The 21,998-nt window shown below is 46.6% G+C and overlaps 2 protein-coding genes across 2 annotated transcripts in view; one reads left to right on the top strand and one right to left on the bottom strand.

Moving 5' to 3' along the window:
• Positions 1-1,448: 1,448 nt before the first annotated feature.
• On the bottom strand, positions 1,449-15,721 carry hunk (hormonally up-regulated Neu-associated kinase). The gene is made up of 9 exons (XM_035432444.1): positions 14,925-15,721; positions 11,313-11,605; positions 9,875-9,930; positions 8,996-9,131; positions 7,893-8,020; positions 5,841-5,967; positions 5,476-5,644; positions 4,487-4,640; positions 1,449-3,594 (listed from the first exon to the last, which is right to left on the bottom strand). Exons 1-9 carry the CDS (start codon positions 15,159-15,161, stop codon positions 2,909-2,911), a joined length of 1,986 nt encoding a protein of 661 aa, XP_035288335.1. The 5' UTR covers positions 15,162-15,721; the 3' UTR covers positions 1,449-2,908.
• A 1,675-nt stretch (positions 15,722-17,396) lies between these two features.
• The window catches only part of scaf4a (SR-related CTD-associated factor 4a), an 18,009-nt gene continuing 13,407 nt past the window's right edge, over positions 17,397-21,998 (top strand). The window contains 3 exon segments of the mRNA XM_035433899.1: positions 17,397-17,600; positions 21,053-21,136; positions 21,397-21,441. Coding sequence (XP_035289790.1) covers positions 17,571-17,600; positions 21,053-21,136; positions 21,397-21,441 — 159 coding nt within the window. The 5' untranslated portion in view covers positions 17,397-17,570.

Here is a 21,998-nt window from a genome sequence, read left to right as displayed (position 1 = left end):
AAATGCTATCATATGCCAGACAACACAATTTACACATTTTTGAATGTAAATGAATTATTAATACTTAATTATCACTAAATTAACGTTATATAGCAGTGTGTGCAGCATATGTTAAAGAAAAGCTACGGCAGTGTTTTTTTTCTTTTTGTTAAATAACTATTATGCTAAAAAAAAACATCGCAAATATTTTTTTCCTGTTGTGTCCTACATGCCGTCTGTTTTTCCACGCTTTCCAGAAAAAACACACCCTCGAAAGGATTAGTCTTGTTTTGCATTTAAGCCTGAGCCGATTGACTGAGGCACGACGTCTGGTCACAACAGGCGAGTGAAGCCCGCGCGCTCAGAAGCTAATGAGGGCCCGACAGTGTTGCCGGTTAGCGAAAGCCCCCCCAGTTGTTAACACCCAACCCTTGGAAACAGCGCTCTGATTGGCCCAGCAATATGTTGCGGCTCCTGTCTTTGTTGTCGGTTGCTGCTCTCCTTGCCCACGTTTCCTAAAGCACTGCTGAAATGTGCGTTCGCGCCAAGTCACTCTCCTTTTTTTTTTTTTGAAACCCAATCCATCTTCATTTATGATTCCCTCATGTTTTCGTGGCCATTTTGTTAATTGTCGGGCGTGGGGAGGCGGGCTTTCATTAACGGCTGAACGCTGTCCAAGGTTATAGACGGGCTTTGTCCAGGCCGATGATAATATTCAGGCTGCGCGCGTTTTTCATTCGGTGGCTATTACGCGAACTGGATGAATGAATCGGGAGGTGTCTGCGCGTGTATCTTCGGTTAAATACAACAGGGCAGTCACTGTGATGGAGTCCACGCGCACTGTCAGTTAATATAAAGCAGTGGTAACATGGTGTGGTTTGTCTGTACGAAAACACAGCGTCGTTTACTCTAAGGCACTATGTAAACAAAAGGCTTGGGTCTAACTTAATAGCGGTTCATATCCTGTAGCTTTCATCGATTTAAACAGCCAGTTTTCACAGTCAGGTGAGCAGTGTCTGTTTTTCAACGGGACAAAGCCAACTCGGAACACCTCTTCTATGCAGTGAAGGACCAGGTAAGTGACCACGTGGACGTGGCTGTGAGCCAGTGAGGCGGAGTGGGATCTGTCAGTCATGTGTCACCTGACCACTTGCAGAAGAGCAATTTTGAATACCAGCCATCATGGCAAACAGTTCTACAAACAAAGGCATTAAGGACTTCATCCGATTCAGTTGCCAGAATCCTGGACAGATAAATGGCAATCTGAATTAACCGTGCACTGCACTGTAAAGGTCCAACTGCAGTCTGAAGGTCTGTTCCTTGCCAGAGTTTTTGGTGTAGGACTAGGGAGTGTAACTGATGGTCATCTTTAATGTCAGTTCTGTCATAAATAATGCAAGTTGGACAAAAATAAAGGCCAGGCAACTCTAAATTCATTTGTAATATAAATATTTTAAATATTATTTACAGAATAAAAAATACTTTTACACTCAGACATAGTAATTCATTACAAAAGCTTTTCTTAAAAAAAAAAAAGAAACCCCATTTTTCTCATGTGAACAAAAGTTACACAGAAAATCTTAAATCAATTAATCTAACAACTGTTAGTTGATATTAAAGTCTAACCTCTTTGCATGCACAGTTGGTATATAAAGTCTGACAAAGAAATTCAATCTCAGTCGTAAATACCCTTTGTGGATATAAAGCAGCTGAAAGATGGAAAAACATTTTTACTATCATAAAACTACCACCACTGCAGGAATTAACATTTTTCAAAAACCCAAATCACCATGAGACCCTTCACAGTAAATTCATTCATCCTTCAGAAAAGAAAACCTATCTACTGTGTCAACATGTATATTCAAATCACAGAACCAGATTTATTCTGGAATTTTTTTTTTTTTTTGGCAATATTCTATGTGAAGACATTTCTAACTTAAGTATTGCATAATACATATTGCAAAGAATTCTATTATTACTATGCTGGATGTTTTCAGATGATTTTGAGGGTTTTACGGAGTTACAGTCATACTTAAATACTTTGTTCACCTTGGAGAGGCTGTGTCATATGAGATAGTGTTAAGGCTTTTCAAATGTTCGTACAGCATTTGTCGAGTAGTTTGCAGTTCCGTCTTTCGGTAAGAGAAGAAAAGTACTGCTTACACACAGGTGCACATAACGATCGATACACAGCAGTTTCCCAGTAGGGTTCGTGATGGAAGCTATAAACCGTGGGCAGACACATCTGCTAGGCAGAACAGCCCATCCTTTAACAGTCAGATCCAAAAAAAACAAAAAAAAAACAAGACAATCCATTCGTTGCTTTCTGCAGAGATCAGACACCTTTCGTTCTTAAAAAGAGGAGTAAGAAAAGTCTGACGGTCCTGACCCATACCGAGACGACAGAAGACACGATTCACAAACGTCACACAAGCACAGTAGTCCGCTATATCGCGAGGAGGATAATAACACACGTGACACTTCCCGAAATGGGGCCTCGAGAAAGGACTGCCCAGGCATTCGGGGTCGGTGATGTCACGTGGAGGAAGTCCGCTAACCGCGTTCCCGGTCACCGGTGGCATGCAGCATCTATTTCAGAGGGACGAGGACAATTTTGTGTAAAAACTAGTATCCCTGAATACATATTACAAGCCGTGGAGAGCAAGAGTCGTGTAGACCGACGCTGTCAATGTGTCAGGCGTCAGCGTGCGCACAATGCATCTAAGACTAAAGTGCGGTCACTCCCATAGTGTCTTTTTAAAAATCTTCTGATGGTTCACATCAGGGGGACCGAAAAGGAGAGAATGGGCACGGGACGTTACCCTGTCTTGCCTCAAAAGAGGAGAGTTTCGGAGGGCGACGAGCGAACGGTCCGTGTGGACACGGCACTCTGTCGTTCAGTCTACTTTCTAGATTCTCCCACAATGCATCAGCAGAGGGTCTTGAGGGCCCCTGACGCGCAGAGCAGGGTCTGCATGTGGTACGGGGGCAGGCCCCCGGGGGTGTCCATCTCCAGGGAGGGGCCCGACTTGAACCCCAGCTGGGGGATCTTCTTCTTGAGGATCTGGCCCATGCCCATGGAGGGGAACCTGCTCCGGTGCTGGGGGCTCTCCGGGTCCGCCATGCCGCCGCTGGGGGGGCTGCCGCTGGAGTCCGACGAGCTGGTCCAGTCGGATTTGGGGGGGGCCTTCCTGGGCTGGGCGGCGGGGGCGACGAGCACGGGCGGGCTGGGGATGGTGGCCTTCTTCAGGTAGGAGCTGTCGGGCTGGAAGGCGGAGATGTGGCGGGGCGGGGAGAGCGCGCCGTTGGTCAGCTTGTACCAGGGCGACGGCGGCTTCTCCACGGGCTCCCCGCAGAACGAGTCCCACGAGTGGGAGCCCAGGCTAGCGGGCGAGGGGGCGGGCGCTGGGGGCGGAGCCAGGGCGGGCACGTCCATGTCGTGGAGGCCCTGCTCGCGCGGCGGCATTGGCGGCGGCTGCGTCCCCAGCCGTCTGATTGGCTGCGGCGTGCGGGTGAAGAGCGGGTGGATCTCCAGGTACTCCAGCGAGGACGAGGCCACGCTCCCCCCGGGACCCAGGCCGGAGTCCTTGCCCCCCGCCAGGGAGCGCAGCAGACCTGGGGGCAACAGGGGACAGAGGGGAGCCGTTCACCCGCCTGTTCCGGAAGGGCCCTGTGATGTCATAAACCATTTCGTTCACAACAACAGCCATACGATATCTAATGCATCCATCTGGAATTCTGAACAATGGATGACCTTTGACCCTTCTGTTTGAGCCCGCCCCCATTATGTCATCTTAACAACGGATTTCAGCGTTACTGATGACTACTATCTCATGTCTTCATGTGGAACAACACAATGAGAGGTGTAGGCCAAACTGGTCCTTCCACCATTTCTGACAAAAAAAAAGGGTTGCGTAAGACCCGTTGCATAATTCCTTACTTTCCAACATTTTTGTGAAAGTATATTATGTCAAAACCTAAAGTGGGTCAGCGTGAACCACAGTATGTCCCCCACAGGGTGACTCCGCCCTGCCAAGGCCCTGGAGGACGGGGCCGTTTCGCGACAGGCTTCCCTTTAGACGGGTACGCCGCGGTACCGAAAGCCCGCAGTCAGGGGTGGGCGGCTCATGAACAATGGGCTCTCGGACCTCCACTGACAGGTACAGCATTTTAGGGCGGGTCGCGATCAGTCACCCCAGAGCCAATGAGACACAAAAGCACCAAACGGCAAGCCGCTCGTCTCGTTAACGAGCCGTCATTTCTGCACGTGCTCTTTTCTGGTTAGAGATGGAAAGCTATTCATGCTGTCCCGTGTCAACAACGATAACATGCTTGATAAGGGGGGGGGGGGGGGGGGGGGGGGGGGGGGGTGCTTTGTAAGTAGGTTGTTGTGGATGAAAAAAAATCTCTGACCGTTATTCTGAGAGAACGTGCGTGAGTCCGCACGTGTGTGTGTGTGTGTGTGTGTGAGAGAGAGTGTGCTTCTGCACACGACCTGGTCACTGACCTATTTTCTGCTTCTTGTCCTTGGAGGGGGCCTTGCTGAGGGCCAGGTAGATGGGCGTCTGTTTCGGGGGGATGGTGATCTTCTCGATGGGCTTCCTCCAGTGCGTCTGGAACAGCTCGTTCTTCTTCTCCTTCTCCAGCACCTCCTCCTTCTCCTGCGCATTGAGGGGGCGGAAAATGGCATCGGTCTGTCTAAAGGCTTTGTTTTGTTTCACAGCTCAATGCTCAAAATCTTTTTTAGTTTTTTCTTTTTTTTAATGGACCATGAGCTGCAGGAGATAAAGCCCCCACAGATACACTCTAAACTGCAGAACTGCTAGACCTGGCCTGCGAGATTTTTTTTTTTTTAGCTTATAGAGTTTGCTAACTCCCAAGACTAACTCCCAAGCGATGGGACAGCTACCTGAGCTAGGCCTGGGCTGGGGTCTATGCTAACATGCTAGCACTGTGCTTTGATGTTGAACAATTTAGAAGCACACTAATGCACCCCAGTAAGGAGATGTACTCCTAAATTATTTTTATAGTTATCACATGTCAATTTTCAGGAGCAAATGCTCCTAAAATGGGAGCATTGTAGAGCCCTGGGCCCGGTACCAAACATATGCATATATTTAAAATAAATTTCAAATACTTTGAACTCTCTGGAGGCCAGTCAAATATTAAAACACTCCCACAGGCCCCTAAGAAACTTAAAACAAAAAAAAACTTACAAAAAAATTTACTAACCAAAACAAGTACGTAATTATGATCCGAAAGAAGAGTTGTGTTCAGAATATCGGCCATTTTTAAAAAGTCAGTAATTACACAGGATATTGGTGCACAGTAAAATGAACTCTTACACTTGGACTCACGTGTACTCTGTTAGAGTTTAATTAATGCTGGCCATCTTGCTGCGAGCGGTCTAAAGAGCTGAACGATTTCAGGTAAATATCGGACCCAGGTGTGACTGCAGCTCAGGTACAGCTCTTAGTACTGGGGCCTGTCACTCACCCTGTACTCCTTGGACAGCCGCCTCATCTTGTTGTTGAGCAGGAAGTAGACGGCCAGGGTGTGGCTGGCCCGGTTGGTCAGCACGGCGCTCAGGACCTCGCTGTGCTTGTAGCTCATCTTCTCCGTCATGTGCAGGAGCACCATGTGGTTTATCTCCTCTATGTGGATTCTGCAAGGGGGGGAGGGGGGAGGGGGGAGGGGCGGAGATGGTGAGACAGGATCCAGGTTGGGGGGGGCGTCCAAAAACTCCTTCCCCCTGCTAATTCAGGCTAGCACAACCTGTTCACTCTTTCACAACGGGGCTGGAGATGATAAACCCTAAAACGGGTGGGCCTATCATGTGTCATCAGCAGCGAACTATTTACCTGTTCAGGTAGGGTGCTCCCGTCTGGGGGTTCCCCAGGTTCAGCCAGGGGTCGGACATCACTTGGTGGATGTTGGGCCGCTTGATGGGGTCGGGCTCCAGAAGCTTCTTCACCAGATTGACAGCATCTGTGGACCAAACACACCAAACAAATGAAGCTATTACACACATACAAAAGAAAAAACCAAACATACAAACAAAAAAAAAACCAATAAAAATGGGCAACTAACACCAGCCTGTTACAGATGAACTTGTTTGCATAGGAAGCGTACCAAAACACACACACACACACACACACACACACAAGCTCACACTCACAGTAAGTTGGCAATCCGCTTTCAGCCAACGAAAGAGACAGGAATGGGCAATTCGCCTCTTTAGCCGCAGATTCGGCGTTTGCTTCCAGGCTGATGTCGAAGAGCGTAATCCGAACACACAATCTCTGAAAACGACTCGAAGCTTTAGCCTCAGAAGCCCTGATTCGTTATTTCGAGGGCCGGGTACGTGAGGAGCGGGCGAACCAGGAAACAGGACGTGTCGCGGTTCCTGTGACAGCCTGTTCTTAGCTGCAATATGGAAAATTTGCCACCGGTGAAGGAACGCGATTAATCACTAGGACCTGTGTCACACCACTGGATAGCTGCACTGGTTAGGGAAGACAAACTTTGCCTGAAGGGGAGCTTGTACTGATTTCTGTCATACAAGAATATGCGCACGCACAGACGCACGCAAAGCCTGCCTTATCACTCAACGAGACAACGGCGTTTGCCTAAATTAAAGTGCCATTCAGCCTCAGGGCTACATAGCATGACTATATTTGCATAACACGCGAAGAACAAGGCTGACAAAGATTCCGACAGTTTTCCAGACGTGCTTATTTTCTTATTTTACTGCCTGTGTGACAGTGGAGAATTAAAAAAAAAGTGTACAAAACTGGTTATTCCTGCTATTGTTATTTAGTATATATAACTGAGAAATTTTACTCTACGGTACAGAACATTCAGTCATCGCTCACCGACAACACGTTCACTTATTTGGAACCGGTTCCTGCTGACTCGCGTCCTGATCGCTCATTAATTATACAAACGAGCAGAAGAAGAAAAAAAGTACACTGATACAGAATATTAAACAGTTTTTAATTTGAATAACCGACACACACAAAAAAAATCAGTTTGAAACGTAAACTATTGCGAGACACGTTTTGCAGCAAACGGCCTGATGCAGAACACGAAGGAATGCAGACGTCTGCTGGAGGTCAAAATCAACCGAGCTCATAAAACCCAGAGATTTTATGAGCAGTTACATAAGCCTTCGAATGACTGCCAATCCGTTGGTGGCGTTTTATTCTGCGGTTCCTGTTAACGTGTCGCAGTGCGATAAACTCCATTGCTGGAGGAACGACTGTGGCTCGAACCTGACGTTAGAGGCGACCAAATTCAAGCGTTCCGACGGTTTAGTTCAAACGACTCGCGAGAGACAGACGGGATGCAGAGCAGATGGATTAAAACATTTCGCCCAAATGCTTCTTCAATGGGCGGCAGTGTGGTATAATGGGTAAGGAACTGGTCTTGTAGCCTAAAGGTCATAGGTTCGATCCCTGGGTAGGACACTGCCGTTGTACCCTTGAGCAAGGTACTTAACCTGCATTGCTTCAGTACATATCCAGCTGTATAAATGGATGTAAAAAGTGCAAGTCACTCAGGATAAGAGCGTCTGCTAAATGCCTGCAATGCAATCTGATTTTTCAACTGGAAATTTGGACCGGAGCTACGAAACAGGGTGGATTTTAAACAAACTGAACACACAGAGGATGGATTTTCATGAAACTTATGACGCTTATGATGACCCTTGGGCTCCACCTGGACTTTTCTATGTTTGACAGAGACGAGGTCGTACTCCCTGTCGGCAGACAGATCCTTAAGTTTTTTAAAGCCGCGCGGTTGATGCGCAGTGCGCACACATTCGGAAGGTTCCAGAACAGCGTGTACGGGCAAGCGTGCACCCGAGGAGAACTCTGGCGCTGCGGAGGGAACAGGTGTGTGGGGGCGTGTACCTGGAGACAGGTGAGAGGGCAGAGGGTTCATCTCCTTGTCCACCATCTTCTGGTGCAGGGCGCGGAGACTGAAGGGCTCCACGGTGAAGGGAAGAGTACCTGTCAGCATGGCGTACATGTTCACCCCTCTACACACACACACACACACACACACATGCACGCACATACGAACACAAGAGAGCAAGAAAGGCCCAGGTTAGACCTTGCCAGAGCAGGACAGCACACCACTTCACAACAAAAACCACATTATCGAAATGTTAAACCTTCATTTCTAGCCCACGTGAAAACTGTTGGCGTTTCTTAAAATACGTTATGTAACAAGCGCGCAACCTCTATTTCAGTTTCTTGCATCGCCTGATGTCTGAACCAATTTGACCTAAACCAGAATTTCTACTTGTGTCTCGCTGGATCAGTGCAGTTTGAGTTAAACAGCAAGGCAGCAGAGCTGATTGCAGGTGATGTCAACAAAAAAAAACCCCAAAAAAAACAAGCAAGCACTGAATAGTCGTGAACCGCAACTTGAAACGAAAACACGTACGCAGATTGATAGCGCATTGCATTTCGGAATTTATCTTTACCCTCCACCCCCGGGGCCACCCACACGTCCTCCATTCTTCACATACAGTACGAGCCACACGTACGCCTGTATATTAATGCGCTGAATCAGTTCGGGTTGAGTGACTTGCTCAGGGGTACGACAGGCAGCGTTAACCTTTAAGGAGTCGCTAACATGGCTCCTTTAGCGTCGCGCTACGCTAGGCTACGCTACGCCGTCGGGCTAGCGCTCGGGGTAAACGGGGGGCTCATGTTACATGTACCCCCATTCCAGCACTTACTGTCATTTGTAAATTTTGTCCTAATATTGTAGCTTGTGCTTCCCCCTTAGCTTCACTTGGCATAAGTTTGGTCAGAATAATGTTCACAGCGTGAACTGAACTGTGTTCTTGGCTATAAATAGCTGTACGATATGAGTACTGTGCCTTTTCGAACCTGTGTGTTTTGTAGTCGTTGTAATGACCATGATATGCACTTTTCGTACGTCGCTTTGGACAAAAGCGTCCGCTAAATAAAATGTGACGTAATGTGAACGGGGGGACACTCACACGGACCACACGTCCACCTTGGGCCCGTACTTCTTCCGGGACAGGAGCTCGGGCGCCGCGTAGGCGGGGCTTCCGCACTGCGTGCTGAACGGGTCCGAGTATCCCAGAATCCCCGCGCAGTTGCTCAGGCCAAAGTCTGGAAAGGGAGGGGGGAGGGTGGGGGGGGGAGGGAAGGGACAGGAGGGGAGAGAGCTGGGTAAACGAGGGCATCTGAGAGAGGGGGTGGTGGGGGTTGGGGGGGGGGGGGGCGTCACACCCCTATCCCAGAATTCCCCAGCGGGGGGGGTAAAGCGCTTCGGTTAAACAAAACCCGTTCGCCACACTCGACGCCGGCCCGCGAATGAGGCCGTTATCCGCGCTGATTGCTTGGCGCGAAGGCGAGAGGTCATTTAGCATTCATGAGACACCCGCCCGCCCGCACTTAAAACTCCACCACATGTGCAAACGCGTCTCCCCCTCTGCTGTCGCAGATAACGGACTCCGGTGACAGCCGTGAGTTCCAGTCTGAGGCTAACTATCACGGGGGATCCTCACTGTTTGAATTATCTTAACAAACCGACTGTCTTACTGTTACCTAATAGTCCAGGAAGGAGTGACTAATCGAGGATTGCGTTGTCCTCGTCACAAACAGGTCGCTTCCGGTCAACACCCTTTAAATTTAAAATGTCCTACTAATTGTACAATAAAAGGTGGTGAAACACTGGGAATGACGTCTGTTTCAAACTTACGGAAATGACTAATAACAAACGAGGAAATCATGCATATATATTTTATTGATATATGACCTCAATTTAAGGGAAATTCTCACACACCAACGCCAAGAACCGAGTGTTGTGAATAGGAGGGGTGCGGATGTATTTTTTTACGCGGCTGAATTACCTATCAGCTTGATGTTGTCGTTTTCGTCCAGCAGAAGGTTTTCGATCTTCAGGTCTCTGCAAAGAAACATTCAATTTACGGTTAATTTAATCCAGTAAAGATTGATCACTTAAGGCCTCCCTTAAGACAACAGACTCATTTACAAGCCCTTAGCTAAGCTCCTGCTAACTCATTTCAATTTTTTTAAACTGCAAAGTCTTCATAATTGTCCGGCAGTAGCAAATCACAAGCTTTTATTTCTGCACATCAGGCGATAATCTTGGCCAATAAGCATCAGCAGTTAAGAATAAATTCTTATGTACGTTCATTTAAATTTCAGTTAATTTTTAGGCTGGAACATTCTAGACATCCTCAGAAGCGGCGACTGCTGGTGTCCTTAAAAGAGGGGGGCCCGATTAATGGCGAGCCGTCCATTTCCCAAATTAAGCAGAGCGAAATTCAGGAACAGTTTTTTTTTTTTTTTTTTTTTTTTTTTTTTTTTTAAGGACATGGCACAAAGCGCACATTATGTCCTGTCATAGGGGGTCACAGGAGCCAGACTGTCCGGACCAGCCCTGGAATACTGAGCAAGCCCCCACCGGAGTCCGGTGACTCATCCCTCTACCGGGAAATCGCTCCCCCCACCGCCGCCCCCCCCCTCCCCCCTCCCCCCCTCCTCACGGCCCAGTAAGACAGAGCAGCCATAGACGCGCCCCTGTTCACTGGAAAGTGCAGGCGACACTGTGGGCTACAACTGGCGCCTCACACGAGGCACGCGTTTGAGTTGCACCTGCAGGAACACTACTACAGTGCGCGTCCTGTCTGTGCAGGAATGCATGAAGGCATTCACGCGTGTAGGTGTGTCTGGGGGAAAGAGAGAAATAGGAACAGACGGAGAGACAGAGATACATGGAGAAAGCACGAGAGACAGAGAGAGAGACAGCCGGACAGAGAGAGGAGAGAGAGAGAGACAAAGAAAGTTTGATCTATAATCTATCTAGCATAATCCATATGGCACGTAGTTTTATTTTATGACCTCTACTTTGGAAACACAAGAGCCAATATTTGTCATGCCAATAAAGCACTTTGAAATTGAATTGAATGGAAAGAGGGAGAGAGAGAGACTAACAGAGACAGACAGAGAGAGAGGGAGGGAGAGAGACAGACACACAGATAGTGACAGAGAGAAAAGGAGAGAGACAGAGACAGACAGACACAGAGAAGGAGAAAGAGGGAGAGAGTGGAACAGAGAGAGAAGGAGAGAAAGAAACAGACACACAGAAAGAGAGAGCGAGGCAGACAGACAGAGAGTGGGAAAGAGAGACAGAGACAGACAGACACAGAGAGAGAGAGAGAGAGACAGACACACACACACAGGGACAGAGAGAAGGACAGAGAGACACAGAGAGAGAGACAGACAGACACACAGAGGGATAGAGAGAGAGAGAGAGGGACTCACCTGTGCACCACGCCCGCCCGGTGCAGGTGCTCCACGGCCATGACCAGCTGGCGGACGTACTTCTGGGCCTCGCGCTCCTCCAGGCGCTTGCGCTCGTAGATGCGGCTCATCAGGTTGCCCCCGGGGCACAGCTCCATCACCAGGTAGTAGCTGTTCTCCGTCTCCAGCACGTCCAGCAGCTGCGTGATGTTGGGGTGCCGGATCATCTGCTGGATCTGGCCCTCCCGCCGCAGGTTCTTCGTCACGTACGAGTCCTTCTTGGCCTTCCGCTTGTCGATCACCTTCACCGCCACCTGCGAGAGGGAGAGGAGGGAGGGAGAGAGGGAGGAAGGGAGGGAGGGAGGGAGGGAGGGGGAGACAGCAGGTGGGGGAGGGGGAGAGAGGGATGGAGAGGGAGAATGAAAAATGAGTCTAGACAGTCGAGTGCTGGGTTTATGGTAATATGCTGTCCCAACTGCAATTCAAGCGCTGAGACGGTGTAGTAATACCAATATGTAGCCTGACTGTTTATTAATTTTTTTTTAATTAATTTTTTTCTTAACTTTTATTCATATTGAAAAAGTAAATGCTACAAGAATTTGCTGCTGATTGACTGAAAACTCTCCGTGCTCAGAGGTGTGTGTGTTCACAGCCTGGCCGGGAGGAACAGGTGAGGAGGACACGCTGGACCCCCCCTGGTGAAGGTTAAGCTCCCGGCCCCTCGTTTCACAGTTGCTCTGAGAAGCACCCAGCAGGCAGCTGGGCAAGGGGAGACCGTTAACGCCGGGGGGGGGGGGGGGATGAAGGGTGTGTGAGTGTGTGTATGTGTGTGGTGTGTGTGTGTGAGAGAGAGTAAGTGTGCATGTGTGTATGTGTGTGTGTGTGTGTGTGTGTTTGTGTGTATGTGGTGAGTGTGTGTGTGTGTGTGTGTGTGTGAGTGTGTATGTGGTGAGTGTGTGTGTGTGTGTGTGTGCTTGAGCATTCTGAAGCAAACTGCCTTCACAGCCAGTGAAATCCCCAAATGGCCTGTTAGTGCAGCCCATTTGTCACACGCTATAAAGGGAGGTCTCAGAACAACAGCGCCAAATGTAAGAATCCCAATCACCCGCAAATCACCCGCAAATCACCCAGAAAGGAGGCCCCAGTCTCTCTTCTGCCATTATCAATATTATTATTATTATTATTATTATTATTGACATCACCATCATAATTATTAATATTATTATTATTGTCCTCATCATCATCGCCATTATTATCATTATTGAAATAATAATCATTATTATTATTATTGTTGACATCATCATTGTTATTATTATTATTATTATTATTATTATTTAAAGAGGCTCATGGACTTTGACTAAACGCCCCTGCGCAGTCGAGGATGCGCGACTGTGACACGCTCCGTGAGGTCATCTCTTTGTCTCAGATCCACGCCATTAAGAATTCCGCTCCCGTCGGCTCCTGGCGACGTTCCCACTTCTCCGGGCTCAAAAAAAAAAAAAAAAAAAAGAAAAACTGGCACGACTGCACGGTGTCAGCGCTGTTCGCTCTCTGACGTGTGCCCAAGAGACTGCCATGCGAAATAAATTTGAATGTATTTTTTATTATTTTACTTTGACTTTGCCAAAAATCTAATTAAAAAAAAAAAAAAAAAAAAAAAAACTGATTTATGGGAGAGATTTGAAGGTGCAGTTCCAGCCTGTGATATTGAGTATCTCTCGCCCAGCCTGTAAAGGTGGTCTGAAGAGCACCATTAATTAGTCTACGGCTTTGTCTGAGCCACCTTGGTTGAGATCCACCCCTTCCTAGACAGCATTCTTCATCGCTGTCTGTATGGAGGTCAGCGGGCAAATAGCCATGCACCTCCAGTTGAGCAAATAATTGCATTGGTTACATTAACCAATAGTCTTTTTTCTTTTAGGGGGAGGGGGCAACAGACGAGACCCCCCCACCCCCCCAGCCCCCCAGCCCCCCAGCCCCTCCCTAGTCAGGAGTCACCGCAGATATCAATCTCACATCCTGGCACCCTTAGCTGTCAGTACAGACATCTCTGTTTTTCCTGCCTCAGTCAACAGTCAATGGAAAGGGGGGTACGAGGAGGGGGTGCGTGGGGGGGGGGCTCCGCGAAACTGGGGAGGGGTGGGGGGGGGTTCCATCTGACTGCCGCCGTGTTTATCTTCGCCCCTCAGACAAAGAGGCTGAGGCGAAAACTGGGTTAGCTGTGTTCACAGACCCCAGGAGCAAGTGCTACCCCCTCACCCACCCCCACCCCCCGCCCCCCGCCCCCCGCAACGAAGCCCTTACTACAACCCCCTCCCCCCACTCCCCCTGTTCCTGGTGATGTGATGTGAGGTTAAACCTATCTGTGCTGAGCATGAGCGAGAGAGAGAGAGAGAGAGAGAGAGAGCGAGCGAGAAAGACTAAAAACATGACAATGAGGCGCTTTCTGATTTCTGGGGTTTGCATCATCCTGAGAAGTGTGTCTACCTTCTCCCTAGCAATAGGGAGCCTTTCCCTTTTTTAACGGTCGTGGCGGTGGTGACACTGATGTCTGTGTTAAGGGGGGGGGGGTTAATCCTTCATATGCTAAATAGGAATTCCAGGTCACACACACACACACAAAAAGAAAAAGAAAAAAACAAAAAACACAAGTGCTTGTTTTCCCATATGCTAATGAATGGAGCCACGGATCCTCCGCACAATAGTAGACAGGCGGCGGCCAATAGCAGACCGGATCAAACTGCGCGCTCGACCAATGGGAGCAGAGGCAACTGCTGGCGGTTCTCGCTCCTCGTTAGAAGATTTCTGCGGAGGTCAATATCTGTGCGCCACGCGCACGCGGACCATGAATAAATGCATCGTGTCTGCGACTCCTGGCGTGTGTGATCAGGGAGTGTCTGTTGTCTTACATTTCCAGCGAAGGAGCCCCTGTGTCCTCGGTACACAGGACAGTAGGAAGAGTAACAATCCTCCTAGAAACTCAAATATTGACCAGCAGTAAAACTCAGTCTCGGGAGTAATTAATGCGCATTACAGTTTCATCAATGCAGCGTAATATGCTTTCATTAAGAAGTCTCTCGATTACTATCCTGATTTACGTCAGTCACTTTCTCTCTGGGGCAATCTGTTATTAATTCAGACGACTCAATAATCTCCCGATTGTCTTACTGTTACCTAATAGTCCAGGAAGGAGTGACTAATCGAGGATTGCGTTGTCCTCACCACAAACAGGTTGCTTCTGGTCAACACCCTTTAAATTTAAAATTTCCTACTAATTTTACAATAAAAGGTGGTGAAATACTAGGAATGACGTGTTTCAAACTTACGGAAATGACTAATAACAAACGAGGAAATCATACAAATGAACTGTATTCATCAGCTTCACACACCCACTTAGAAGTAGGCTATCAAAAAGTCACAAAAGAAAAAATATGTATATGCATGAATGTTAATATAGAGGTTCTAAATCAAACTGCACAAATAACATAGTTATTGTTTTATCTGTAACAACTTTTACTTGCTTGCTCCACAAGCGCTACCAAGGACACTGGCGGAAAGATGCTCAACACGAAAAACACAAAAAAAAGCCAGTTTCTCCCCCACGTATAGCATGCAGATCGAGCACAGACGTACCTTTTCCCCGGTCATTGCGTGCAGACCCTCGCGAACTTTGGCGAAGGAGCCCTCTCCAAGCTTCCTTCCAATCAGATAATTCCCAACCCTCTTGGTGTGGTAAAAATTGCGAAGTTTGTCCCCCGACGTGGAGCCATTCAGGGGCGGCGGTGCTACGTTCTCCGCCACACAGGCTGTCGGTTTGAACCCAAAAAGCCGAGTACCGTCAATGACCATCTCTCTGTCCGCTGCAGGCATCCCGATTACAGTACCTTACGACTCCGTACAGTTTACTTCTGCGATAGTGCGTTCTGAGAAAAACAATGGCCAGCAGGTCGCCCTGCGCGAGCTGAAATGCAATCAGTTCTGTCAGCAACGGACATCTGAAGCAAAGTATTCTCGGTATGAATCCCAACGGCTAAGTCAATATACTTAACGAGCAGCGCAACATATGCCCACCTGTTCTTGGCAAGCTTCCAATTCAAACTGTACGCATAACTTCCCGAGGCAAAGTGTTATGTAACTGTACCATTCGTCGCTGAGACGGAAAGTTGAAAACGGTTGTTCTATCGGAAATTAAAAAACTGCCTTTTAGTATAATTAACAGAATCCCTTATGTTATAGTGGTAGTATAAAACTTCAGACCAACGCGAGGTCCTAAAGAAAAACGCACGTGAACACTTTTCCTAACGCACCACTGCTGGTGTCGCGCACTGTACTCGCAGTTGAAAGAAGTGACTGTTTCGCGGCGGCACTGCAGGCAGGGGTTTCTAGTTTGAAGCGCAAAGCTCCACCTCACTGCGCGGTTGCGGTAGGCTGTAATCCGAATACGGACTTCAGCGTGAGCGAATGCGCTCGCACCTCGTGCTTATAAATCACCCAAGCGCCGCCTCCGACCGACCCCGCCAGATCAGCTCAGCAACAGCGAAGACAACAATGAAAAGCCAAAGTACAGGGGAAACTTTCCTCTTCATCCTCAGTGGTCGCGCGTGACTTCTGACATTTCAAGATCCCGAGGATCAGACGCTTTATCTGTTCTGTTTGTTCTTAATCAGCTCCTTAGTGTATCTGATTTGCGGAATAAATAGACCTGACCAATGCAGTATACTTTTGACTTTAAATATGCCCAGACAGACCTCAGATACAGTATCTATCCTACGAAACATTTTAAAAATAAATGTTTATGTAATATACATAAAATAAGCATGTTTTCCCACGTTAACACATATCGGTTACAGGTGGTTGCATATTATACGTGTTATTGTTGAAATGTGCAGTATTTTGCAGTCATATTGTTGTCAACATTTTAACGCTTAAATGCATAGCCTACATAAAAATAATGAATTAATTAATTTCTGTTATTTTATTCCTAATGTGGCACGCGGCTGTGCAGTTCATTGGCAGGTAACATTCGTCTGGCTGCATCGGAAAGTGTGAAATTACATAGCTACAGTAACGTCGGTGGTGAGAATAGAACCACCTACGAGGAGATGTTCTCCTCCGCACAACAACAATCAGTTAAAATACTGGAAAGATAACAAAAGACAACGGTCACTCTCCTGAAATGCGCACATTTAAAGGACGGGCGTTGCGACGTGTGCGATCAATCGAATTCGCCAGTTGCCAGCTGACGAGCCAGAGCATTAAGAGCACAGTAATAATTAACAAAGCGAACCTTTTCACTGTTCTTTGCGATGGAGGGATGTGAGAAACGGGTTACTGTAGAGAACTGACTGTGCCGTTCTCATTGTCCTCGTACAGGCTGATGGTGAGTCATACATCCCGCAGTGAGATAATTAACATTCTCTTTCACTGCTTTCATGAGAGGGTCTACACTCTTTAGATTTTTCTGCACATAAGAACACACTTTTCTCTCGATTTTTTTTTCGTACGAAATGACGGATATGTTCATTGTTTATACAACGTGAAAACAGCTTGCACGAGGTGAACATGGAACTGTCAAAACATTGAAAAACCGGAACGACACACCACCTAGTGGCCGTTATTTACAATGCAAGCGCAATTATCGGCAAGCTGTTGATTGTCCCGATACCTTTTTATTAAAATGAACGGAAAATGTTGCTAATTTTGATCAAGCAGCCTACACAACTAACACTTGTTATTGTTTGTATGATTTACATAGGTACTTAATTATTACTAACTTATTTTTTAATGTCCTATACTATATTTTACTTTTTTATTCATGGACTTTCAAATGACAAATTAAATATAATAAATATAGCATAAATTAGTTAATTCTTCTGCTCAAAAATAACTAACGCCGCCTAAAAGTAATATTTATTTATTTATTTATTTATTTAGAACAGTTAATGTAGCGGATGCCATCTGGACATATACATTTGCGTTATTTGCCAAAACACTACGTTGTGTTGCAAACAAACTGAGGGATGCAACACAGTAACATCAGACATACTCAATAACATTGCCAATGTTTCATGAAGGAAATCTCAGACAACACTGCCACACTGCGGAGATCTGGGAGATTGTAGCAATCCCATCCTGCTCCGCGCTCGGCTCCATACCCGCCGACCGTCTGATGCTTGCAACTGCTGGAAGCGGACATGTTAGACCGGCCTATCCGGAGATAAACATTGCTAATATCAGAGTGCTGGACGGTACAGGGCAAAGTCGTAGAGACGGGAGACAATGGACGCTGTCAACGCTTTCAACCAGGAGGTAAGCCTGTCTTTGTGGGCGACGGGGGCCTGGAAAACTACTGGAACCGTGGCGGTTCCCGTCATGTGAACTCGGCTGTCCGATTCTGCACTTGTGGAGGCCGTGGAGTAGTGTTGCTTTCAGGCCGCAGGCTGAAAATGCACTCATGCTGCGAAAGTGATAGCATAAGGACACTTTGGCGTGTGCTTTCCGCACCCCGTGGAAACCCTGGATTATTTTGTGCGTGTTTAGTGCATGCAAAACCACGCAATAGTGTCTGGCTTGGCCCACTGTAGGTAGCTTTGACGTGCTGGTCTCCCAAAAAAAGCTAGCTAGCTGCTAGCCAGCCAGCTAACCAGGTTCAGTGTGGGTGTGTAACTAACGAGGTGTCATTGGAAAGCTGCTGCAACGTAAATAGTTTCAGGTGAACTACTTCGTGCATTGCAATGGTTGGATAGAGCTTCAACTCGGGGATCTTAGAAATAAGCAATATTTCCAACATTTCTATGTGCGGGGAGCGCAACTCCTCTGGCACTGTGCATCGTTACCAAGGTAGCTAGTAAGCTAAAGTTAGCTAGCAGCTAGCTGAAGTAGGCAATGCGCGGGGATAGAAGTGGTACTTCCTCGTCGGGGCTCAATATCTGTTTGTGTATATGTGTGGGCGAGAGTTTGTGTGTTTTTGTTGGCTATGTTTAGCGTCTTAAAGTCTTGGTGTTTCAATAATGTGTTATTGGTGTTGCTAGCTGTTAAAATTAGGAATTATAGCAAGATAGCTGCTATAGTGGAGAGTTCATGGGGTGTCCGCAAGTGCCCTTTGATGTGACACCCCAAATTTGACACGTAGTAAAACTGGCTCTCCCTCGTAGGCCTCTTTCCGATTAAAGTAGATAAAGTAGTTCTTGTGAATGTAACCGAACGACATTATTTTCGTATTTCGTATTCTATATTCAATCTAACACATAGAATAACAACCGTTATTACTTTCCATGGGTTCGGTTTCTAACCTTAACTTGCTTGCAGGTTAATTGGTTCCAAGAAACAGTCAAAGACAGCTGTTTTATTAATGAGTTTCCAATAGGCAATGCATTATAGCTTGTGTATGTAATATGCTTTCAATGAAACACCCACACACACGCACGCACATGCACACACACAGATATATCAACGTTGAGTATATTATAGACTTGGTAAGTAAAGAGATTGTTGGACAACTGTTATTTGTTTTGCTTAAGTTTCCTTTACAAGAAAGGGACAACTTGTATATTAGTTTGATGATTAGACCGCAAGCGATTTAAAATAAGGATGTTCAAAGATCAGAATTCTCCTTTGCTTTGTCATCGCTTGTGCTGGGATCACCTGCTATTACGGATTAAAAACCAGGAAATTTAGGCTTAGTCGTAATACTTAGATTACTGAACGGTGTTAGACGCTTCTAGCATTGCCTGACGTTTAGGCGTAGTATGATCGGAAAACTTGCTCTACACACGTATTCTCTCTCAACTCCCATTAAATTATTTTGGTTGCATGCATGCATGCATGAACAAATTCTTTCATTCATTCACTTATAGGATGGACAAGTTATTCTTCCTCAGCAGCTCAAATAAAATAGAGCAGTGTAAGATAGGCCTAGCTGAAATGGTGAGACAGGGTTGTTGAGAATTAGCCTATTAGCCAGTTCCGGGGAGGTTGTTTTATGTAGCTGGGGATTGAATTAACCACAGGCCAAACAGTGTGTTCCTAGAAAGAGTGTTGGGAAGCTCTGATAGGAGACTGTTGATCGTCGTTCGGACTTAAAAAATGAATATATAATAAAACCAGTGTTCTTCATTTAGGATCAAACTATTTTAAGCTGTTATGTTAAAAAGGGTTAAAAGGGCTTAAATACAATTTATATTGACCTGAAATGAGAGTGAGAGATGGAGCAAAATGACCAAGTATTGGTTTTATGACCACTGTTGAGCTAACAGAGGTGTGTGTGACAGTGAACAAGTGCACACAGTTACCTTTTGCTTCTTTATTATGACCACTGTTGAGCTAAATGTGGTGTGTGTGTGTGTGTGTGTGTGCGCGCGCGTGTGTGTTCCTTTCTTTGTGTTTGACTGACTGTGTGATCTTGCCCCCAGTTTTAGAGGGCTGCTAGTTTTCAGTGTGTTCCAGGATTTCTGTGCTTGTCACTGATTGGCCGAAGAGTCCACAATTTGGGTTTCCTTAACTGGCTGCCGATTGAATGAAAACTGCAGAAACTCTGCAGACGCTGTGGCCCTTAATGACAGCAGTCTGACACCCCGGGTCTAAAACCTGTGCGTGATGCATTACGTGTGCGTAAGAGAGTAGCTCCTCGTTTGAAAGCGTCCTGTAATTGTATCTGGGTCTCTGTCTGTCCCTGGATAAACACGGAATATGACCTCAGCTACTTTTTCGCCGTGGCGACGTGACTCATCCTGGTGTCATGCATCCTCAGTCGCTGGTGGGGAGCTACACATGAAACCCCAGTTGTCACTTCGCCATTTCGGTCCTTCTGTTTCCCCCCCCCCCCCCCCACTCTACCCGTTTTCCCATTACTGTGTGGCAACTGGAGCCCCGCTGGTGTGAGCTGTGGCTCTGCGTGCTTTGTACAACTGCTGGCATTACAGTGGACTTTGGTTCATGTTCCCCGATGCGCCACTGTCTGCAGCCAATTTGCTTTGTAACATTTGTCTTGGCTTATCAGATGTCATTCTCATTCTCTTTAGCAGCGTAGGCTAAGTTAGCATTCATCACAACAAGAATGGGGTACATTTGTGCTCTTCATTGGTATTGTAACAGATAATACTGTTAACTCCCTGAGAAGATATGTATGAAGATGTATATTGTTACCTTTGTTATCCTTCTAAGACGATCATTGGTCACTTAAGCCACTGAAGTTTGACATCTCTTAGCTTGCATTGCTGCCTTCCTTTGGGGTCTACTGTGGCGAATATCATTGTGCTTAGGTTGTGTGTGACATCATGCGTAACACACGTGGCTGTACTTCCTTCAGTTGTCTTTGTCAGGGATGTGACTGTTCCTGAGTTTTCCTGCTTAATTAGGAAATGCTTATCCAAAGTGACTTACAACAGTGAATACTGAAGGTCACTTGGAACAACTACAAAACACAGGTCTGATAAGGTACAATGCTCATTATGTACAGTTATTCATAGGCAAGAACACATAAGGTCCAGTTCACAGCCCATAGCAATACTTAGGCTGATGTATGAACCTGCCACAAGTGCACGTGAGGGGGTGGCTACGAACAAGCGCAGAAACCGACCGTTTGTGCATTGATGCTAAAAACCGAGGTCATTATTTAGGTCTTCACTTTCCGCAAGTCCTCACGCTGTTTGACGACGGAAGCTAGACGCGGCACAAACACGAAAGCGCTATCGCTCGAAGCATACCGGATGGGCTTCACACAACGGGCTGAGTTTTATTTGTCTTTTTTCCTTCCCCCGCAGTTGTTCTCCTTGATGGACATGAAGCCGCCGATTTCCCGAGCGAAGATGATTTCGATAACGAAGTCGGCCATAAAAGCTATTAAGGTAAGCGATAGCGCGGGGTAGAGGATGGATGGGGAGAAGCACGGATGTTTGCGCGGAGGATATTTACTGCCGATGTCCGCTCTTGCGTTGCTCATCGTTTTATTGTCAGAACAGTAAGAGAGGGTAGTTATAGTTGTGTGTATATGTGTCAGTCACAATTGCCCTGTCATTAATGAGTTATAGAATGGACTCTTTTTGTGATGAAAAGCGATTCGTGTAGAAAATGTGCAGTGAGAAAATGTCCTCTGTTCTCTTTGTAGTTGTATAAGCACGTCGTCCAGATTGTCGAGAAGTTCATCAAAAAGGTGAGTGAATGAAAAAAGTTCACTGCTCTTGTAAAACTTTTGCAAGCAGAAGTTCTGCAAAAGAAACAATCAGAATCAGAATTTAAAGTTTTGTGACCATTTAGATTTCTAAATGAGACCATTTTGGTTTCTGTAACAAAGTTTTAGATCTTTAAATGATTGTTTTGTTCTGACATTTTCTCTCTTGTCTGATCTGATGTGCTCTTCTCTCTTAGAATGTGTCCTGAAATGCTCTCCTCTCTATGAATGATCTGAAATGCTCTCCTCTCTGTGAATGTGTTCTGAAATACTGTCCTCTCTATGAATATGTACTGAAATGCTCTCCTCTCTGTGAATATGTACTGAAATGCTCTCCTCTCTGTGAATATGTACTGAAATGCTCTCCTCTCTGTGAATATGTACTGAAATGCTCTCCTCTCTGTGAATATGTACTGAAATGCTCTCCTCTCTGTGAATATGTACTGAAATGCTCTCCTCTCTGTGAATATGTACTGAAATGCTCTCCTCTCTGTGAATATGTACTGAAATGCTCCCCTCTCTGTGAATATGTACTGAAA

The sequence above is a fragment of the Anguilla anguilla genome, chromosome 9 (assembly GCF_013347855.1).
Source record: "Anguilla anguilla isolate fAngAng1 chromosome 9, fAngAng1.pri, whole genome shotgun sequence".
Classification (NCBI taxonomy): domain Eukaryota; kingdom Metazoa; phylum Chordata; class Actinopteri; order Anguilliformes; family Anguillidae; genus Anguilla; species Anguilla anguilla.
Note: the sequence above shows the minus strand (reverse complement) of the source record. Positions and strands in the feature narration are given on the sequence as shown.